Genomic DNA, 22,061 nt, shown 5'->3' on the forward strand with positions numbered 1-22,061 from the left:
ATCCAGGTTTGTTTTAGCTGGATGTGATGCATGTTCTACAAACAAATTGAAGAGTGTGGATTCTAATCTAAATATATACATTATGTGAAGGCGTGCCTTTTTTATGATTATTTACAGATAGCAACAAGAGGCGACAAAGAATTCACAAGGTCATCTTAGATGAGAAGAACCAAGCTTGCTGAACCAACAAAGCAAATTGTGTCCAGTGATGCCCTCATCCAGACCGACATTTGGCCCTGGCAGAGCACAAGTGAATGTAAGCTCTTCATTTATAAATATTTCAAATGTATCCTGTTTAAACAAATTCCCAGTATCTGAGCAGCAGTTGGATGTTCTGTTCTTGAATGATAATATGCTATTATGTTTTCCCTTCTGATGTTGATAAACTGTAGCTGCTGCAGACCTCCGGACAAAGAGAAAGGTCTTCGAGAAGGTGATGGCTGTGAGGCGCCTGAGAGAGGAGGAGATGATCGTTTGCAGGGAGATGCAGCATCACTGGACAGTGTTGTGAGTGTGATCTGTGGTGTTGGAGACAATCTCCTCAGACTGTAAGCACATCTATTATTTATTTATGTATTTATTTTATTTTTTTGGATGAATTGATTGAAAATAACAGCAGATGCAATAGGATCCTAAATCCTTGTGTTTATAAGGTGAGTTATTTTGTTACTTTACTCATATTTATTGGTTTTGTTGTTTTTACAGCCTCCCTTTTTGGCATGTCGGAGGATGCACAGAAGGGACTGTGATTACAATGTAATCATTACATGACTACTTGTTCTTATTGTTTAATTACCAAAAATTGTCATATAGAAATAAAAAACCTGAAGTTGTTAATTGATACTATTTGAACACTATATCTTGTCATTTAACGTGTATATACTTGCCTGGAAATTTCAACAGCTTTTCATGTGTTTTGAAACTGGGTTTTTGGAGACCTGAAATGTAACATGTTCTGTAAATGTTTAAATGTTCTGTCTCTAAAGCACCCAAAAATGTTCGGACATTTTTCATAGTGCATGTTTGAGGATTATTTCTTTCCAGAGAAATAATTAACACAGTTCAGCGGGCTACATACTGAACTTAAAAAGCAAAGTATTGATCCAATCGTGCTAGTATCGATCCGATACCAATGCTAGAGTTGTTATCCATACTATCCATATTTGGATCGATCCGCCCACCTCTAGTTGGTTCATTTCTGTTGACCTTCCAGTTGTTTTTTTAAACTGCATTAAAAATTATGTCACTGACCAGGTTGTTGGTTAGTTTCAGAGTTGGCTACAAAATCCTTTAAATAGTGAAATGTAAAAAATTTTAGCAGAGTGCATTTTATTCACCAAATATTGTTCTCATACTCAACAGTTAACTTGTGCATCACTGTTATTTGAGAGCACAATAAATATGAGCCTGAATGAAAAATCTTATTCCCTTTTAATCAAAAGTGGTATAGTGAGTATTATTTACTTCTTAGAAAATAAAGTTTGCCAAAATAAGTTGTTGATAGCTTGTTTTTGTTATATAGTCTATGGTTGCATGTAGGCTACTAATAGTTGATGTTACAAGAAATATTTAAAATGATTTCAGTAGAAGAGGCAAAGATGGTGAATTCCAGATTAAATAGTGCGCTCATGCTTTAAGATGTGGCAGGATAAGTATGTGTTGTCAGCAGCTAGAAGACAGCCAGTGCCATTAGCTCTGTACAATTTGTCAGGTGGTTAGTAATGCTGATGAAGACTGTGTTGTGTTCAAAAAGTGAGTAAGAGGAACTTGAGTAAGTTGAACAGAAATACATTTTCTATCCAAATTTTTATTTATTGCTTAATAGTCACAGATGACCATGTCAACACAGTTAGATACAAAGTGGCTAATGATCCCACATTATCTCCCAACGCGGAGGCATCCTAAGGGCTGCAAAATAAAAGCATGTGTGGTCTCCTGAGATGGTAAAATACACTGTAGATTGCATATTTCTCTACAGTTTGTGTAGCCTATCATCTTTTCAGCTTATTTCATCTTAAAAAGCAGATGTGGAATGGTTATGTCAGAGGTTGAGCACTATGTCCTGTTAAAGTTAAACTCACTTCTGAATTTTCACATTTACGTATCTTTTGTGAAAAAGTTCAAATGAAACAATTTTTTTTTTGCATCCTGAAAGTTTATGTGCAATAAAAGCTTTTAAAGAAATCTGTGAGCATGTATTTCAGTTATATGTAATAAAGCTCTTTGCTACAATAATTCTAGATTAACATCCCTTTATAGATGCAGGGCAAGAGGCTTATAATCGCCATAATATAATACACTATACACATCAATCAGCTTCATATATCAAAACTATTGAGCTTTCAGTGTCCTCCAAAAAGACGCTTGCATTTTCCGAGGCCAGCAGGAGGCAGTCTTGTTTAGCAGGAGATGATGAGGGCATCAAGAGACTGCTGACTGTGTGTCTTTTCCAAAGGTCTACCAGAAGACAGAATCTCACAAGCAGTAAGTTCATGATAGAGGGCATTGAGCACCTCCAGAATATGGGCCTTGCCTGTGTCAAAAACAGAACAGATGTGATATTTTTGAGGAAGTCACATGACAGACATTCAGTTTATTTCCATTTAACTCCCTCCCACAAGTAACTGTAAATTTTCATGGTTTCATTTCACAAGAGTTGTATTGATTTCATTGGGTTTGTGAGGTCTACTAACCGTGCTGCGGGTCGCTGCAAGACTCCAGAGTGCTGAGCAAGATTTTCCCGAGAGACCTCCGTGAGACGTTCTGAAATCAGCAGCGAGCCAGATGACAATCAGGTGCTTAACAGCCACTTTCATGAGAAAACTGCATCTTGTAACTGCAAAGCTTTCACATGTGTTTGACAAGGGCTAGTGCAAACACAAAAGAATGTATAAAAACCTCAACAGCACAAAGCTGCCTTTTATTTTGAAAACATTCCCAAGTTAATGTCCATGTGGAGAATTTGCCTGTAGCAAGGAAAATGCTTTCTTTCTTTGATATCTGACCAGAAAAAAGTAATTCCAGTGCGCCATCAGTGGATGTCTCTCAACTATCAACCCTGCAAATGATTTTCATTACTTTGAAATTCAGTTCACATGATGGATTGAATGCTTGTTTGCAAGATTTTCCTGCCTTAAAATGATTTAAAAATATTTGAATATCCTTACAAAGTCAAAACGTCTTTTCTAAATTTATCTCAACAATTAAAAAACCAAAACCTTGTGACTAACCAGGTCTCTGAGCTGCTGGAGAAGCTGCAGGATGTCCACGAGCTTCTCCTCCACCAGAGACAGACGGACCCTCTCTGTCTCCAGCATCTGCAGCTCCATCTGAAGCAGCTCAGTCTCCTCAGCCTTCTGCTGCAGCTCCTGCATCAGGGAGTCCTTCATCTGGAAGACATGGCACATGAACCAGTTACTCCTGGCATCAGAATCAAGAATCACATTGTGAGTTCATCTTAGAAGAACATCTAAAGCATTTTCAATGGCAAGACAACGAATGGAAAAATTGCAGTTAAAATTATTATAATTATTGTAATTGCAAGGAGGTATTTCTGTAGTCTATAGATTACTAGATAGTGGAAAAGGGTGGGATTAAATAAGCTTATGCTTCTTCCTGCTCCTTTTTGAACATGAAAGTTATTTGTAGTTGTGGTTGCTCGTTTTCTTTTTGTTTTGCTTTGTTTATTTGTCTCTTTTAATTCTATGTTGTTTTTATTCTATGTCTTTTTATTTTAGGTCTGTAGACCTCCAGTGCTTTTGATCCACAAGATGTGAGACCACTTCTTTGTTGGTTTTGGACTTTTCTTTGGGTTTGTTAAAAGAAAAGATACCAACCTAACCACGAAAAAAAAAACAAGTTCGGAACTTTTAAAGTGTTTAAAGTTTGCAGACACTTACCATTATCAAAAGTATCATAGCCATGTTTGGCTATCAACAATTTCTTTGAGTAATTCTTTATGTAGAAAATTGCTATACTACACTAATTTCTACTAAAAAGGTAAAGAGGAATTTGCTGCACAAGTTTTATTTTATTTGAAATTTTCCTAAGCAGGTCTTTAAAAACCATTTCAAAACCAGTGTGTCTGTGGTCCTGTAGAGATGCCAGCTGTGTCAACGTTTCAGGCACCTTCCTGATGGTTTGAGATTAGCCTGAAGACTTCTTACCTACTCTTCTTCTTTTATTATTTCATCCAGTGTTCGGTTTGCCAATAGCAACAAAGCAGACTCAGAGCATGACAGTACCAACTCCATGCTTAATAGTTGGCACAACATTCGTCAGGTAACTGCTGCCAAACCACCCAATCTCTGTGTCACCTTACAATAACACCTTACAGTTCATAGCAATGTACAATTTGCTTGACGGTTAACAGTGATACTTGGACTCCAACTGAGTCTAATTGATTGGAGGTTTGGCCTCAGTGAATTCTTGTCATCTGAAAGTGACATTTGGTTCCTACTTCAAACCCTGGGACAGTAGCTACATCTCCCACTTACTTTGATTGTGAGGTTGTTTGAATTGATAATCTCGAAATCTACAACTGTTAAAATAGGCTGTAAATCTATTATTGTTGTTGTTGCTGCTGCTAGTTTTACAAGCATAGAACATTTGCATGTCACCTTCAGAAACAAAATTATCCTGCTAGACCTGGATCAGCGTTAAACACTGTTAACCATAATATCCTATTAGAGCGATTAAAGCATGCTGTAGGTATTACTGGTACTGCATTGCAGTGGTTTATGTCTTTCTCCTTCTCTCCCTCTTCACACAAGATGTGAGACCACTTCTTTGTTGGTTTTGTACTTAATTAATTATGTCCAAAACCAACAAAGAACTGAGGTTAATTATGGAGTTCCACAGGGTTCAGTGCTAGGACCAATTCTGTTTACATTATACATGCTTCCCTTAGGCAGCATCATCAGAAGACATAGCATACATTTTCACTGCTATGCAGATAACACCCAACTTTATCTATCCATGAAGCCAGATAACACACACCAATTAGTTAAACTGCAGGAATGTCTTAAAGATATAAAGACCTGGATGACCTCTGATTTTCTGCTTCTTAATTCAGATCAAACTGAGGTCATTGTACTCGGCCCTGAAAATCTTAGAAATATGGTATCTAACCAGATTCTTACTCTGGATGGCATTACCTTGGCCTCCAGTAACACTGTGAGGAACCTTGGAGTCATTTTTGACCAGGACATGTCCTTCAATGCACATATTAAACAAATATGTAAGACTGCTTTCTTCTATTTGTGCAACATCTCTAAAATTAGAAATATCCTGTCTCAGAGTGACGCTGAAAAACTAGTTCATGCATTTATTACTTCCAGGCTGGACGACTGCAATTCATTATTATCAGGATGTCCAAAAAACTCACTGAAAAGCCTTCAGCTAATCCAAAATGCTGCAGCAAGAGTACTGACAGGGACTAGAAGGAGAGAGCAGATTTCTCCTGTATTGGCTTCCTTTCATTGGCTTCCTGTTAAATTGAATTAAAAATCTTGCTCCTCACATACAAGGTCTTGAATAATCAGGTCCAACAATGACCTTATAGTACCATTTCACCCCATTACAGCACTTTACAGTATTTAAAAGTAGAATGGGAGGCAGAGCATTCAGTTTTCTATGGAACCAGCTTTCAGTTTGGATTCAGGAGACAGACACTATCTCTACTTTCAAGATTAGGCTTTAGCATTTCTTCTCCAGCCACCTTTCTCACTCACTATGTGCTAATACACTTCTCTGCATTGGATCATACTTGCTATTAATCTCTGGCTCTCTTCCACAGCATATCTTGTGTCCTACAACTGTAACTGTAAATACATTAAAATTCAACTCATTTTTGTAGGTTTCTGTAAGAAATGTTAGTCCCTGCAGTGCACCTTTACGTCATGGTGTATTGAAGGACAAAGGTCTCACCCCACACATCCTGCTCATAAACAAAGCCTCGCTGTCAGGACTTTGTTTGGTTTGAACTTTTCCTCTCTGAGTGCTGAGATGTTCTGGGAACACATTACATCACGGTTCCCCGTCTGCCTGTCTTCCTGTGTTGTGAAAATACCACTCGACTGTGACGAGAGGGCTTTAAATTCATTATATTTTTTTAAGTGTCATGGAGCAACAAAGAGGGGAGTGTTTCTGTGGTCGGCTCCAGTGGCAAACAGCTGCAAACACACCCACACCCAGAAAGAGGGAGGCGTGCCTGTGTGTGGGGCGGCCTGGTGGTTTGGTTAGGTGGAAGTTGAAGGATTGTAGCATTAGCTGTGGTTTAGCCTATGAAGACCTCCACTTTCAGAAGAACGTTTAGCAGTCATCTCTAATCGAGTTTCACACCGTGCAGAGCCACAAAAAGGCTTGGGATTGAAGGCAAGCAGAACAATATCAATAATAGAACCTTTCATAGAAATAGATCCAACAGAGGGCAGGTGGCACCACAGAATGACAGAGTTGGCTTGTACCTGGTCCATGTTTATCTCAGCCTGGCTCTCCTTCAGCTCCAGCTGCTTATGCAACCTGGTCACTCTCTCAAGGAGCTCCAACACAGCACTGCAGCTCTCTTCGCTTCTCGAGCTCCCGAAACTAGACATTAACTTTTTGAATGCCTTGTCCTCGCACCTTATTAAGGAACATATAATAGAAGAAAGTCAGTCAGACTGACCCACAAACTGTATACAAGAGACGGACATGGACACTGTGACATCACCTTTTGGATTGTGGACCTTTTTTTTTTAGCATTGCCATGATTGAATAAGGTTGGATTTTCCTGAAAACTCCAGAGGAGCATTTACTGTCAATTACTATATAACTATGTTTTAACTGTCTGTTTAATTTAAATAGAACCAAACAGAAAATCATTCATTCATGATGAATAGAAAGTAGTGACTAGCAATGTTTACTGAGGTAATAGATTAAGACTTCTATAATCTAATTTATTCCTGCAATCAGATATATGATATATTATATGATAACATGAACATGCAATACCTTTCCCCACAGCAGGAGAGCCTGGCTAAGATCCTTTTCACCTCATCCACTTGTCTCTGTTGATCTCCAGTCCACTTGTCATCTTCTTCGTCAGAGGCTGCCTGGCCCTCCACTGACCGAAACAGCTGCTCCTCCACTGGACAATACATACAGTACATAATTGTTATCATCATCATCACCAACTGTTATTGCCATCATTGCAAAGGGTATTAGCCAGAGGTCTTCATTAACAAAAATTAATTGTACTGTGCCCCCCCCCCCCCCTTTTCTGGTTAAAAGATAGTTCTTTCTCCCCACTCTTAGCAAGTACTTGCCAGCAGTAGACTGTGAGGGTTCTCTCTCTAATATTGTAGAGTTAAGCTTCCAGTATAAATATATAGTTGGTGCTCAGTGTTGGAAAGGTTACTTTTAAAATGTATTCCATTACAGATTACAGAATACATGCCCCAAAATGTATTCTGTAACGTATTCCGTTACGTTACTCAATGAGCGTAACGTATTCTGAATACTTTGGATTACTTAATATATTATCATGCTGTTTACAACTACATGAATGTACTATTGCTGTGATTTATTACTGTTACTGAAGGTCCGCGGCTCCGAACCGTAGTAAAGGGACCTCTGACTAATACGGTGGGTTCTGTGTCAGCTCGTAGCCGAAAACTAGCTTTACTTTGTTGTCTGGGTCAACTTTGCCAGCAAGAGACAGAGAGAGGCGTTGAAAGGCTGCTCCAGCGGGACTTATTGTTTTTGGAGGAAAACACGAACACGGTGTACAGTTGAGTCTTAATAGCTTACTTACAACTGGGCTCGTCAGGCACTCTTCTTGGCTGCAGTGATTATTATTATATTTACATGCTTCCAGCTCCCGTTTTTGCGCGATGACAGCTCGTACTTTTCCTTTTTCTCCCTCCTCGCGCTCACAGACACATAACGGGTATGGCAGTCCATTCTCCCTGCAGCACGGACTACACTGCCTATGATGCTACATTCTTTAGAGCTATACCTGTAGCATTCTGCCTATTAGCTTAGCACAACAACAACAAAAAGGCCTCTCTCACCCAGGAAACACGCAGAGAGAGCGTCACCCTGTAACCATGGCAACCGTAACGCTGCCGCCTGGAACAACAGAACGTAGCTGTCAAACAAAACCCAAACAGTCCTGACCCGCCACAATATGAAACAGGGAAGTACCTCCGTGTAATCCATTTATTTCAACAAAGTAACTGTATTCTAAATACCACCTTTTTAAACGGTAACTGTAACGGAATACAGTTACTCATATTTTGTATTTTAAATACGTAACGGCGGTACATGTATTCCGTTACTCCCCAACACTGTTGGTGCTACAAGTACAAGTGAATTAAAATGTGGTGTAGTTTGTTGCCTCAAAACAACATAGGCGTGTATAAGCATATTTAATGAATATGATGACCACTTCAAAATGGGGTAAGTATTACCTTACCTGCAAGCTCAGTATTTATTTTGCTTAGACTTGCATTGAAGCTCATACATGAGTGGCTAGTATCAGAAAAAACATTCTGTACTTTAATATTCAATATTGTCTTACTCTTGTCTGGAGTCGTTACAGCACATCCTGTCGGGGAACAGCGGTCGTGCTGGGTATCTAGGCAGCATCTCTGTCCTGGCCTGCTGCCGACACTCAGCTGCAGCTCTGCACTGGTGCTGCCTGGGAGTTGTAGTTTCGACACTTCTGACCTGAAAGAAAGCGCTGCGAGTTCAGCATTTTTTTTTTTTTTTTTGCAAATATAGTCACATGTGCTGCTGCATGTAAGCTGACAGTGGCCAAAGGGGCTAAAACCGCTCGTCACATTTGCACAGATGAGAAAAGTTCCGTCCAAACCAATTGCCAACATCAAAGAGAACATATCATGTAACACAAGGGAGTGTGTATTACGCCACATCTACAACCGCCATGATAATTTTATGGAGGCCTGTGATGCTGTACGCCAAATCTGGGTGGGGTAATTGAAGCCAGACATTGTATCTTTAAGGCATTTTTACAGTAAAGTGGGTCAGTGGTAGAGAGCCACTCTAAGTGTGCAGGAGTTAGCAGGAGTTTGCAAGATGTGAGGTAAAGCATGCAAGACTTTTAAGTGCAACGTTTCTTTTGATCTGCAGAGGAGAAGATGTGTAAGACCTTTAGTGTATATTTCATGTATTTCCTCACGTCATGATCACATTCAAACATTCCCTCCTGAATAAAAAAGACTGAGGCTGAGTTTGGGCGGATCAATCGTTCTGTAATGGTTTGAATTTTCTAGGCTTCTTCTGCTGTCTGCTCTTTTGTGTTGGGGGAAATCCGATAGGGGGCCTTCATAAATCACAGAATAAGTGTTTCCAGATGATGATGTCTTGCCCAAGAAAAAAAAAGCAGAGAGAAAATCTCGGAAAGAGTTTCAGCAGCCTAACTCTCTGAAAAAACAATTAATTTTTTTTAAGAGTCACAGAGAACTCATGCTTATATCCTGTTGGCACAAGGCAAACCCTGCTGTAAGATGACATTATGCTCTGCATCTGTGGATTACTCTAGCTTTGTGCAACACTGGAGAGAAACCACTGAAGTCACTTGTTAACTTTAGCAAGATTTCAGGCAATCAATCAGAGAGTCGTGTTTAAGTTATAGAGGGCGCCACGTTGGAAGAAAGGAGCAGCTGTAGTCACACCAGCACAGACAAGAACACACACAAAATCCAACTGGTTGCTGTGGAGACACTCGGACTCTTAAGCAAAACGGTGGAAGGCTTTTTCAAATACAGGCTTCGTGTGACCGATTGCACTTTAATTGGCAACGGTTAAAGGGAGGCTAACAGTAGGCCACAGCCGCAGGATCAGGACTTTGATGTTAATATAGTCAGCTAGCAGGCTGCATCCACAAACGCCCCATATAAGATGCACCAACATCAATATCTCCTATTTAAATAACTAAGTAACATAGTAACAGGCTGATACTAGTGGAGGAAAGGCTTAACAGGCAGCTTGCTGCAACTGCTTGTGAGGACATTTGTCAATAAAAGGAGACACCCTACACTCTATCTGAACTGAGTTACTAAAAAATATATATATATATATATATACTATAGTACTACCACATTAGCTTCATTTTTCAACTCTGGAGGTTACTGCCTTGTTTCCCAACATTGAGGTTGTCTGCTGTGTCCTGACTGTTCGTCTGTCCCTCTTGTCTGTTCCCCCAACTTTTGTTTACTTCACTTAGTTTGCATCTGCATCTATGTGTGCCTTTTCAGGCTTTTAAAGAAAGCTTCCCATCACATGTTTTGACAGTGTTTGGTGGTGGCAGTGCTGAATGTGGGAATTCCAACTGGATGAGTAGAGACACCTGAAAGGAGTCCAGGCAGACATCCCGGATAGTGGTTAGTCTGTGGGATGCAGCAGACATAGTCAAAATTTGATCAGCAATTATTCCTGTCAATCTGCCAGCATGGATGTGTCTGACCTGCCAAAATGAAAAATAACTATTAATCTGTTTTGTTGAGAGGCAGAGAAGGAAAAAAAGATGCTGCAGATTTTATTATACAGCACTGTGCGAAAGTTGAGGCATTTTTTTTTTTTTTATTTCTTCAGACTTTATTGGGATTTTTTTCTTAAGCAGTACTTCTCCAGACTTTCTGAAGCTGTTTCAGAGTTTTTCTTTTGACACGGTTTTTCACTGATTTCAGTCAATTGCTCTGAAAATGGTGAGGTACAGTGTTTTGTTTTTTTACTTCTGTTTTGTTAAGCCACTGATCTGTCCATCATTAAAACATAAAAAAGGTAACAAAGTCAAATGATGAATCAGTGTTGTATCTACTCATAAAAGAAAACTGTTAATGGACTGTCACAAAACACATCATTTGTTTCCATTTCTTTAGTTGAATCAATAAAACATGCCAAAGACAACACAGTTAGACAGAAATAACATGGTTTGGACCAACAAGGTGATTCTCAAAGAGCTAGTTGAAAAATTGGAATCTCTCAATATGGTGTGTCCTTATAAGAATCCAGTGTGGATAACAGTAGAAGGCCAAGAAGAAGCATCAGCACTAAAAAACAAAAAATATCTACAGTAGATGAACAATATCCAAAAGTCTTGTCTGTAAGAAGTAGCAACAAACACCTGATACAGGAACCGAGAGACACATTTGGCCCTTTGGTTGATCCATCTACTGTTCACTGAAGCCTCACTGTGGTCTCAGTGACAGTTAGGAAACTAAGAGAAGAGCTGAGGTATACAAAACTGCACTAGGACTGGACTGAAAATCAGCTGGAACCAATTTTATAGCGTAATGAATGAATGAATTTTTGGTTCAAATCATCGTCATCAGTATGTCTGAAGGAGATCAGGAGAGAGTGTCTACAGGCATCTATAAAGCTTGACTGTCACGATTTGGAGCTGCAGTTGAGCCAGAGGTGTTAGGAACCTTATCAAAATCGATAGAATCATCAATGCAGAAGCAGACCATCAGATTTTGGTCCACCTTAAAATACCCTCTGATAGTGATCCCCAACACACTACCAATGCCGCATCAGCCTATCTGGATAGAAGAGCACACTACGGAACATCATGGTGATGGATCGACCTCCCCAGAGCCAGACATCAAAAGTGCAGCAGTTTGAGAACAGTCAAACGCCAAAACAGAGCTTTGAGTGTCCTTCAAGAAGTCTGGAGAACTATTCCTGAAGACTACAGAAATTAGAAGAAAGCTTGCTAATAGAGTTCAGGCTGTGTTGATGAATAAAGGTGGTCATACCAAATACTGATGCATTTTGCTAGTAAAAATTTTCCTAGTAAAATAAAAAACAATAAGTGGTAACGTGCTCAAGATGTGTGAACAGCATTGCATGTGGGGAAATTCCAGTGTTTGAAAAATTAATTTCACCTCATATATTTATTTCATCTTAAGAAATATTATTGGGCTGGCAGTCATTTGCAGTGATGGTCAGTAACAATTTCAAAAAGCATTACTGTTGTTTACTATAACTAAACTAATCTACAGTATGTTCTTGGCAGTGAAAAGGCTGACCATTTACTACTGCACCGGTACCCAACAGCAGGAAGCAAATGTGCAAACTGACAGTGCATGGCACCTACATTCATGTCAAACCAAGACACCTCTCCCACTTGCTTTTCAAAATGTAGGTTTATAAGAGGCAGCGAGTCAAATGAAAGTTGGCTTAAATGGAGTGGAAAGTGGTGTGTTGCAGACAGAGGATGAATTGAGGGTCTGTACCAAGGCCCAGTAAAACACAATAAGGATTAATTTGAACTATCAATCACACAAAGCTGCTCTAGAAGGACAAAAATCCCCTTTAAGAATAGCTTTTTTGTCACTTCATAAGAAAAAAGGAGAAAACAGAAACAAACTGAGGTTGTGGGTATGGTATAAATCAGCTGGAGAATCAAGGCAGAATTTAGTCATGTACATCTGCTGGAAACTTAAAACAGACGTTATCATTTTGGAGGAAGTACTCTACAAGTGGGACCGATAGAGAGGCTGATCAATTTCACATCTCCTTCTCGCTCTCTTTTACCAGACTCGTGTATAAAAAAGCACTTTCTGGTTGATCTCTAGCCAAAATGAAATTTAGACCTGGAACGAGCTCATAATGTTAATGTGGGAAATTCAATAAAGTACATGTATGTGCCAGGAGCAACAAATGCATTTATAGAGCTACATGTATCATTGATTTGATATTGACAGTGAAAAATGCTCTAGCTGTATGAATTTTGTTGGAATATAATATACCCTGATTATCATTAATCCCTAAAGACACACACACACGCGCACACACACACCTAAATGTACATATGAAGAGTTTTACTGTGCTATGTCATGACTTTTCTAATTAATAGCATCCTGCAGCAAAAGCTGAAAGCCATTCTTTCGGCTGGTGGGAGGTAGTCCAGCTGTTTGTTGTTAGAGCCAGGACACCCAGAGTCCTCCCTGTGTTTATTACAGCATGGTGCTGAAGTGAACTTTTCATCAACACAACCTCCCCTCCCCCATCATCGTCGACCTGCCTCCACTCCCACGAGAGCAGTTTCCCTTTTTCAGGTGTCATCAGTCAATGACAGTCCGCTTTCCCTGCAGGTTAAAACTGAGGGCACACTGTAAACCTGAGCTTGCACTTGAAGTTTGCCAGTTGTCGATGCCCTGCAGCTTGACAGGGACAGGCGAGGGGGCTTTGTTTACATAGCTGACGGTTATTAATCAAGTCCTCTTGGGCTGCCCAACGATGTGCTGGTTTCTGGGATACAAATAAAGCACTTCTAGGGTTCGGATTATTGTTTTGCTCTAGCTGAGAACTTAATCCAAAAACTAATGGCTGTAACATTTACAGAGGGTGGTTAAACTTTCCTTAGCAAGCAAAGTGCAAAGAAACCTGTAAAGTCAAACAAACGACGGTATTAAAAGCAGAGGGAAGTTTTAAAGGGAGAGAAGTCCAGTGAGGGTGGGTGGCGCACGCCTATAAGATATTTTGTGTGCCATGTTTTTCTGCTGATGTCAGCATACCTCCAAACCAGAGAGAACAGGGCAGCACTTCAGCGTGAAAATGAGTCCACTTGGCAGCGTGGGGCTTTGAAGGCTGCTCAAGAACTACAGCGAGATAGCAGCAGCAGAATGCCACGGGTCCCAGACATCCCCAAGTGTGTTTTCCACATTATTTAAAGGGTAGGAAAGCCATGGCAGCACCTGCTCCCCACAATGTTGCAGCTCTAGAGCTGAGGCAGATAAATGGTATGCTAGACCCTCCTCCTCTTTCTGCTCTCAGGCACCATACAGAGAGCATGAAAGGGCCAGGAGATTATGCCTCCCTTGGGGCCTGGCTTCAGATGGCCTGAGGTTAGAAGAAGCCAGCAAATGAAAGTGAGTGAGTTTTAAACTTTAAACCCAAGCACATGTAGTACGCATGTGCTTGGTATGCTCGCTAGAAATCCCTGGACTTTATAAAGTGAGACACCTGGATCTACAGGAATATTAAAAGTCAAGAGGTTTTGAATAAAAAGCAGCCAAAGTTCACTTTTAATGACTTATTTGCACTCTCTGCTTCATGTCTTTTCTCTGGGACTTGAAACTAATGAACACATCTGTCCCTCTCGCTTTCGTCCCTTGCAAAAGATGTCCGTGATTTCATGAACAAACAGCTGAGTGTTTGCTTCTTCCTCCAGATGGTAAGCTTTCCTCCCCCCCTCATCTCATTTTGTTCCTCTCGCTGTGCTTCCCATTGTCTAGTATGTCTGGCCCACAGAGCTCTACACACTGCAGTGACTGATTTAAGCTCGCTTTGACTCCTGGAACTAAAGAGCACAAACTGAACCAAAAGTAACAAATTTATATCATTGCAGCTGCACCAAGACTTCTCCAGAGATGTGCTTGATCAAGTCCTCCTGAGGGTGTGGTTCCCACTTGAATCTCAGCCTCTGCTCTGTTCTTGCATTCAATCCAAAGTAATGGCAGACATGTTATGCAACAACACCCACGTAACGATGAGCACATTGGACCTCTGCTGGGATACTGATGGAAAGTTAAGAAGGGATTTTTCTCGGAAAGAACCTTGTATATCACTGAATGCTAAAAAAAAGAACACATGAAGGAAAAGTTATAAGAAAGCCTAATAAAGGAAAAGGCTACTTTTTCTGAAATGCGTATTGGCTTCGTTACCATGGAAAATATTAGAAAGACTGGTATTCACTCTCATGACCATTCACTGCATAAATTACCCCAGAGATAACTAAACTCAGCATAGCATGCAAAACAAAATGTAACGTATTGGCTAATATGTTGCTGTGTTTCCCACAGATTGTTAGCATTAAACAGCTAGCGGTAAGCTTACGACATTGTTGATGTTTATTGTACTAATATATGTTTATTGTATTAAAATAGTATCTATATTATAATATTAAAACAAAATTATATATTTTTTTTTAGATATTTCCCTCTGTGTACACTGGTTACCCTTTGCTAAGCTAACTAAGCTAGACAGTAACTTTAATATAATCGCAAGTATTTTTGAGAACAGCAATTTTTTTAATGGCTTTTGGTAGAAAACTGAAAGAAAATAGATTTCTTTGGTAATTGTCATCACTGATAATAACAAGCAGCTATTTCTGGTTTGATTTTACCACACTTATAATAAGGTCCATTATAAACGTAGTGGTTTTGAAAGAGATGCCATCAAGCACGTCCTATTGGTTTTAAATCTATAACTGGCCAGTGACTATTCATTAGTCTATTTCTACCATTTTCTAGGAAAAAACAATCACAGTCATTGTAAAACCCAACAACGAAAAACCCCCAAAAAACAAAACTGACATGACAAAAAAATTAATTGTTAAACTACTGAAAAAGTGTATTTATTTTAGCTCATTTCTCTATTAGGACTTCCTCCAGAATGCTGCCTAAAGGAATGGCAGCAAATTCTGATGAAAGTAAATAAACACAGGTGTAATTAGTATGTAAAAAGAATGTGAAGAGTCAATCAAGGATGAAGAATTGATGAATTAGTGGAACAATTTAGTATTACTTATTATCTTTGACTGTGGAAAGCTGGTAGTTGGTCAAACGTTTTTAAAAAAATTGGTGGATTAATGCTTATAAGGATGTGTATTTTACATTTTCTCAGGTAAATTTCCTGCTTATTATACAATATATGGCTGATCTACCGTTTCAGCTGATCAGACTGTAAACCCATCTTACTATGAGAAGTAGAACTTCACATAGTAAAATCTCCTCAAATATCCTCATTTTTATAAGCTGGAAAACAGTACTGATCTTCTCAGCTTTCTTCAAACTCAAAGCAGTCTAAAAAAAATCAGTTGTTGCCCTGTCAAGTTAAGGTGAACACTATAAGGATTCATCGTCATAAGGATGTGTGATTATCTGGTTCTAAATTGCTTCTGCTGTACCTTTCCTACGGCTCTGTAGCAGAATCTCTGAAAATCCAGCAGCGTCACAGCTAATCTTATTACTTGTCACAGCATTTTAGAAATAAGCCGTGGGGATAAAGTTATAGTCAATCATTTCAAAGACCTATTTTGCCTGTCAAAACATATCATCTGTGATATTTGAGACAGCAAATTGAAAGAATCATGATTTTATTTTAAAGAAACATCATTTTGATGAAAGACATAAAAGAGCACCAGAAAGTTCTCACATGTTTCTTCTTACTGTGTCCTTGGATATATTGTGAGCAAGCAAGCTTTGAGGCTTTTGGTGAGAATAGGGGCTTGGTTGCTAAGTTCCATAGGTTGGGGGTGCCTATGTGCTATTGCTCATGTGGGACCAGAGTGAAAGAAGCGAACAAAGATTGATGAGAACGGTCAGTCTGTTCAGGGTCTTACTCAATGGAACTCTCTCTCGCCTTTGTGTTATTGAATTATTTACCATTAGGGCATCAATGGAGGGGCAGTGAAAAGCCTTTGAAACACAGTGTGCATATATTAGCAGTGTTTAGGGTTAAAAAGGAAGGAAGGGCACCATGGCTGCTAAAAGTGTTTTTACCTATATATGCAGGTAGGAGTGAAGACTTTAATCATACAGCTCTGGTTGTCCATGACGCTATAATAGCAGCATTATGTAGACATTACAAGCATTTAGAGACATCTGCCAGACCTGCAGACTTGATTACATGGTTGCAGTGGGGACAACAGACCCAGAGATAAACATTAAACCAAAGGCTTTGTACTTTAAAAGTGCAATTACACCCTTACTTCCACCAAAATGAATAGTTCCCAACAGTAGCGGAGCTCAGGCAAGACTGACCTGCCACACACGAAGCCTCATTCAATAAACTCAAACACAACAAGACTGAAAATTGGAATAGTAAGGCCACATCAAGCCTTTATAAATAGCATGGGAGAGCTTTCCAGGCATGAAGCCAGAGGTAAATAGAGTCATTTCAACCTACTGTAGGAGGAATTATAATTTGTTATGGTTGATTCTCGCCACAAAGGCCTTTCTAATGCAATAACGTGCCAAAACAAGCCCTTGCTTCTCATGACACTTGCTACGTTGGGGGTTTAACAGCTGGTTGAACCTAGCAGAGAGGCTTATGTCTAGTCTACGCACTCTCTCTATAAACATGTAGTGTCATCTAGTGTATCAACCCACATCTTTATGTAAAGGTACAAAGATACACTGAGTCATTTCTAGTTAAAAAAAAACAAACAAGAGAATTTGACCAGCTGTTAAATCTTGACCATCCAGCTCAGAACAACAATGCATTAAATGACATGCATTTTTGTTGTGGCAGATTTTCTGGAAATATATTTATGTTTGTATGATAATCATCAGTTTACCCTCCACAATAAATCCAATTGTGCCAATTGGTGACGCCAACCATGGTGAAACTGCTTTTCCAATCTCCTGGTGGATGTGCTTGCCAGTTTGTGAGCTATGCTACAAATTTTCTTCATCACTAATGTCATTTCAAAAAGATGTAACTTTACAAGATGTAACTTGATTACATTGTGTGTTTTTTTTTTTTTTGGTGGGGGGGGGGGGGGGGGGTTTAAACAGTGGACTGCCATTAAAGAAAACTTTTCCAAATAAATGACACAGACTACAGACACGGTTGAGGTTTTTTTCTTTCCATCTATTAAGAATCTGTGAAGGTTTTGTATGTGATGGAACCACAATGAGCAAAACTGCATTGTGCAGGTAAATCTAATGAGGAGTATGCATGAATGCAGTTAGCTATTGTAGAAGCAAACTCAGACCTTGTGTTTTTGCTTCCCCTGTTCTAATGACTGCCAAGAAATGAAGCAATGACAAAGAAAAAGGCCACCAAGAAAATGTAAATGCAGGATATGAGAAATTAAAGATGCGACAAATGTTTTATAAAGGAATAAATGTCATTAAGATGTTTGTTACAGACTGAAGACTGCGTTCTGGTAAAAAATAGAACTAGTGTTTGGGAATAACAGTACGTCAGAAAGGAAGTTGACTGTTCCAAGCAACTGCTATCACTACAATATGTAGTTAATATAAAAACCATAGCAGTTCAGTCAACATGGTGCAGGATCGAGTCTTGACAAGATTCTATACTCCAACCCAAACATTAAAATTCTGCTGTTTGCTCAGACTTAAATGCTACATGTGAAGCTGAGAGTTTTCACCTGTAGTAGAGGAGCTCTGATTCCAGCTGAAGGATGTGTCTCTGCAGTGCTGATACATGATTTGCCTTTGCCTCCAGTTCCTTCACTTTACCCAGTCCGCTGAGCAGCGCCTGCCGGGCCTCCTCCACCTTCCTTCTCATGGCCACCTGCTCCCTCTTCAGTGCCCTGTTGCAGTCCTCCAACGCAGCCACAGTCTCTTTAGAGCTCCACAGTTCCTGCTCCAGTCTCTGATTACAACGCATGGCTTCCTCCACCTGCCGATCTTGCGAGCTACGCAGCAGCTCTATTTCGTGGATTATGTTCTGTAAGCTTTTCAGGTTGGTGTTGGCCATTTTTTTCTGCATGGCTTGCTTCTGGCGAGCGACGAAACAGCCTTCGTCTGCTTTGTGTTTGGAGTGGCTTTTCCACAGTCCGACCTGAATCGAAAGTGAAATAACTGAGATATTCCCTTAACTTACTAAAACATGACTAAGCAGGTCTTGCATTTGTAGGAAACCGTAAAGAAGTGTTGTTTTAATAGATTACGAAAACGAATAACTCCTTTGGGCTGCGAGGCTGTGAAAAACATCTCTTGGTGTTAAGGTGTCAGTTAAGATATCAAATCAGCAATCATATATCTAAAAACAACTTGCTCTTGTGCCGTATGTGCTATCACAATATGAAATATGTGGGTTTTGGAAATTGTTCTTCCAAGTCTCCCCAATCCCTGCACCAATAAACAAACATTTTAACTGGCTCATATCAAAATAAAAACCAGGAATCTAATGTTTCTCTTGAAAACTAGTATCAGGATTACATCTCATCGTGATTTGTTGACAGCTGTTTATGAGTTTCTCACCCTTTATAAAGGGTTGCTAAGCTTGAATTAATTTCTTAATGAATAAATGAGATGTGAAATTGTATAAGCTAAAGGTTGCCAAGTTGGTCTATTTCCCCCTGTGGCAGAGTGTTCCCCATCCCTGACTGATTCTTGTGAAGGAGGTCTCTTCCTGTTAAACAGTTGTTTAAACCTCTGGTTATGGATCGTCTGATCATTGCAGTTCTCTCTCTAATGTTGTAGGGTCTTTACAATTTAAACAGTGACAACTGTTGCTGTGAAGTGGTACTCTATAAATATAAATGAATTTATTTTAAACTTGACTAGCTTTTTAACTTCGTCTAGCAAACATTTTAGTTTAATGCCTAAACGTCTAAGAGTTTTGCTTTTCATTAAATCCTTATGAATGCTTACAACTGCAGAGGAGCTGCTTGAACCTGTTAGGAGGTCCAGATTGAACCCCTCCTATGACCATCTGAATATGAACCCTTTCTCCAGCCCTGCCAAGTCCTCATAAGCCCTGTGCAAACAAGCCTGTAAAGCTGAAACAACATGTGTCTTAGCTGGTGCTAATTCATAAAGCCTGACAATGGACCCATCCACAACACGGGCCAGGAAACAAACTCACAATTTAGGACTCAGTCGACATTTACTGGTCACTGTTCCTAATGAATGAAATTGTCCAAATTAACGAAGGGGGCTGAGTCTGTGGCTTTTTGGGGGTTTTCTGGGGAGTGAGACCACAGGATACATGTTCATATTTCCTGCAGGAGAAACCAGAAAAATGGGATCTGCTTTCTTGTAAGTAATTAGTGGTTAGAAATTATGTATTAACAATTTAAAAGTCACGAATAACTACTTCCTAGCGTTGGTGACGGCTATTTTGGGTGTCCCCATCCCCTCAGTAAAGCTTGGGCCCCAGCAGCACTCCTGTTCTTTTACATAAGGCCTATGGACGCATATTGCATATTTTTATGGGCTTGGAAGATCCAAGTGAAAGATATTCCATCCTAAAAATTACACTATATGGACAGACAGTATTTAAAAACCCGCTTCTCACCTGCAGAGCCAAACAGCGGGCATCACTGCTCTGAAGTGCGGCTCGCATGTCCTCGATCAACTCCCTCAAACTCGCATTCTCATCCTCCAGTTTGGCTATTCGATCCTCCGCTTCCTCCAGGGCCACGATCTCCTCGTAGCACTCTCGGGTGCAGGAGCCGAGCCTGCAGCCGGAGGCGTGCCGCCCCTCCGGGAGAGGAGAGGGGCCGCTGCTCGCTCCCACAGACAACAGCTTCTCTCGGCGCTTCAGCGGGCTCCTCAAGCGGATCTGAGTCTCTATGTGCTCGCTGTCCATCCCGACCAGCAGCCGGCCGTTCTCATACTGGCAGCCAGCCTTAGTGCTGAAGTACCCGCACAGTTTGGCGTGGAACTGTCTGAAGGTGAGCTCGCTGGGCAAATTGTCCAAAACGTCGACGCATTCTGTGTCCTCCGAGTCTTTGTCCAGTCCCAAAACTTCACACAGGATGTTAAACTCCTCCACGGGGATTTTGCCTGCACCTTGATAGTCCATGTGGTGGAAAATCTCCTGCAGATACTGATCCAACCCGGTGGCCAAAACAATAATCTCGTTCTCCACTCCCCGGTCCAGTCCGTAATGGTAAGCCAGGGTGCTGACTATCCATTGTGTCCTGCGCGCTGGTCGGCTGTATGGATCAACGGAGTCTATCGCATCCATCATTTCTACTGAGCAAAGTCATATTTCCTCGAACTGAACTGGAGTTGCTGTGTTTCTCCTCGCAGCATCCCGTGTGCGTTTCGTTTTTCGCTCTGCGCGAAAACCTGGAGCACAGTGGCGCAGCTCGAAACGAGGCGTGTGTTGAGCCCGAGCAGATTTGAATTTAGCACTGCCCCCAAAATCCACAACAAGGGGTCCCAAACAGCGCTCAGCAATGCAGCTCCAACACTCCGCGTATTATAACGGCCTCCAACTGCCGTGCGTCTGACTGTAATTGGCACCAGGTGTGTAAACTTTGCTCATTCACTTGGGTTAGACTTTGTTAAGATGTAAGGCGCCCCAGAGACTTACAGCCCGTGCAGCATAATGTCTTTTATTTTAAGCTGAAGAAAATTCCACTCCATGGTCTGTGTGCAGGGAAAACACACTCTTCTATGGGGGGTTTGTACTTTTTGCACCTTGCTTTGTGCATGATGTAATGCGTGAACTCGGTCTGTGGAGTTACATTTGTTCTGTAGTTATCTTCTGTACTTTTCCCTGTTAATTTTCATTTTATTTTAAGTGCTGGTACCCTGAAAAATCTCATCTACTTACATGTAAGCCTGTTGATCCTCCCAATAAGTGAGCTATTAATATATTTAACGTCCACCAAGTCACCCAGCATCAAAGGTTAGAGCCAGGGACGGGAGGTTCGGTAAACACCTGCCTCTTCTTCTAATCCCAAATTTAAAAGCTTGTAACAAAATAAAAAAAAATTAAAAAAAATAAATACTGCAATGGCAAAGTGTGTGAGACTCAATTTGAAAGGCCGAGCGTATTAGCAAAATTTAGCAATATCCACAATTTTATCATTTAATGGGAAAGAGAGCTTGATAAACTATTAGAAAAAACATACTGATCAAGCTCAGAATGTTATGCTAGAACATTTTTCATATTTTTCATGGGTTTTTTGCATGTTTTCCAGTAACATAGTTAAAATGCTGAATATTCTGTAGAGAAAATGAATATGAATGGCAGCAATTTACAGGATTCCCACCACTGAAACATGGCTGAACAGGATGGCTGCCACTACTTTCATGTGATGGACTACAAAGTTGTTCTCCCCTCCTGAAACTGAGATACACAATGAGTCTGCATAATAAAGGGAGGGTTTGTAGTGTATGAATTAAAAAACTTTGATATAAAAACCCCTCTGTTGCCAGTTTGCTCAGTAAATAGGTCTATGGAATGGTAGGGTGATTTTCCAGTTTCTGCGATTAAGAGAGTGAAATAATGCTGTGCATGTTTATCATCTTATCTGCTTTGCCACAAATAGTTCTTTAACCTCTTTAATGACTGAGCCATTCCGCCTTGGGGTCGATAACTAAAGGCTCCAC

General features: G+C 40.3%; 1 protein-coding gene across 1 annotated transcript; it reads right to left on the reverse strand.

Moving 5' to 3' along the window:
- Positions 1 to 941: 941 nt before the first annotated feature.
- efcc1 (EF-hand and coiled-coil domain containing 1) lies at positions 942 to 21,040 on the reverse strand. Its single transcript, XM_085161089.1, has 8 exons — positions 20,011 to 21,040; positions 18,134 to 18,549; positions 8,564 to 8,712; positions 6,994 to 7,129; positions 6,468 to 6,624; positions 3,231 to 3,389; positions 2,694 to 2,763; positions 942 to 2,533 (listed from the first exon to the last, which is right to left on the reverse strand). Exons 1-8 carry the CDS (start codon positions 20,686 to 20,688, stop codon positions 2,400 to 2,402), a joined length of 1,899 nt encoding a protein of 632 aa, XP_085017215.1. The 5' UTR covers positions 20,689 to 21,040; the 3' UTR covers positions 942 to 2,399.
- Between the last annotated feature and the right edge of the window lie 1,021 nt (positions 21,041 to 22,061).

The sequence above is a fragment of the Neolamprologus multifasciatus genome, chromosome 5, assembly GCF_963576455.1.
Source record: "Neolamprologus multifasciatus chromosome 5, fNeoMul1.2, whole genome shotgun sequence".
Taxonomy (NCBI): domain Eukaryota; kingdom Metazoa; phylum Chordata; class Actinopteri; order Cichliformes; family Cichlidae; genus Neolamprologus; species Neolamprologus multifasciatus.

What these genes read in the sequence shown, in the direction of transcription:
- efcc1 (XM_085161089.1), bottom strand. Translation starts at nt 20,688, where the DNA reads ATGATGGATGCGATAGACTCCGTTGATCCATACAGCCGACCAGCGCGC. An exon ending in CTCTCCTGCTGTGGGGAAAG is followed by an intron (nt 6,625 to 6,993) that starts GTATTGCATGTT and finishes TTCCTTAATAAG; the next exon opens with GTGCGAGGACAAGGCATTCA. An exon ending in CTGAGATAAACATGGACCAG is followed by an intron (nt 3,390 to 6,467) that starts GTACAAGCCAAC and finishes CATGTCTTCCAG; the next exon opens with ATGAAGGACTCCCTGATGCA.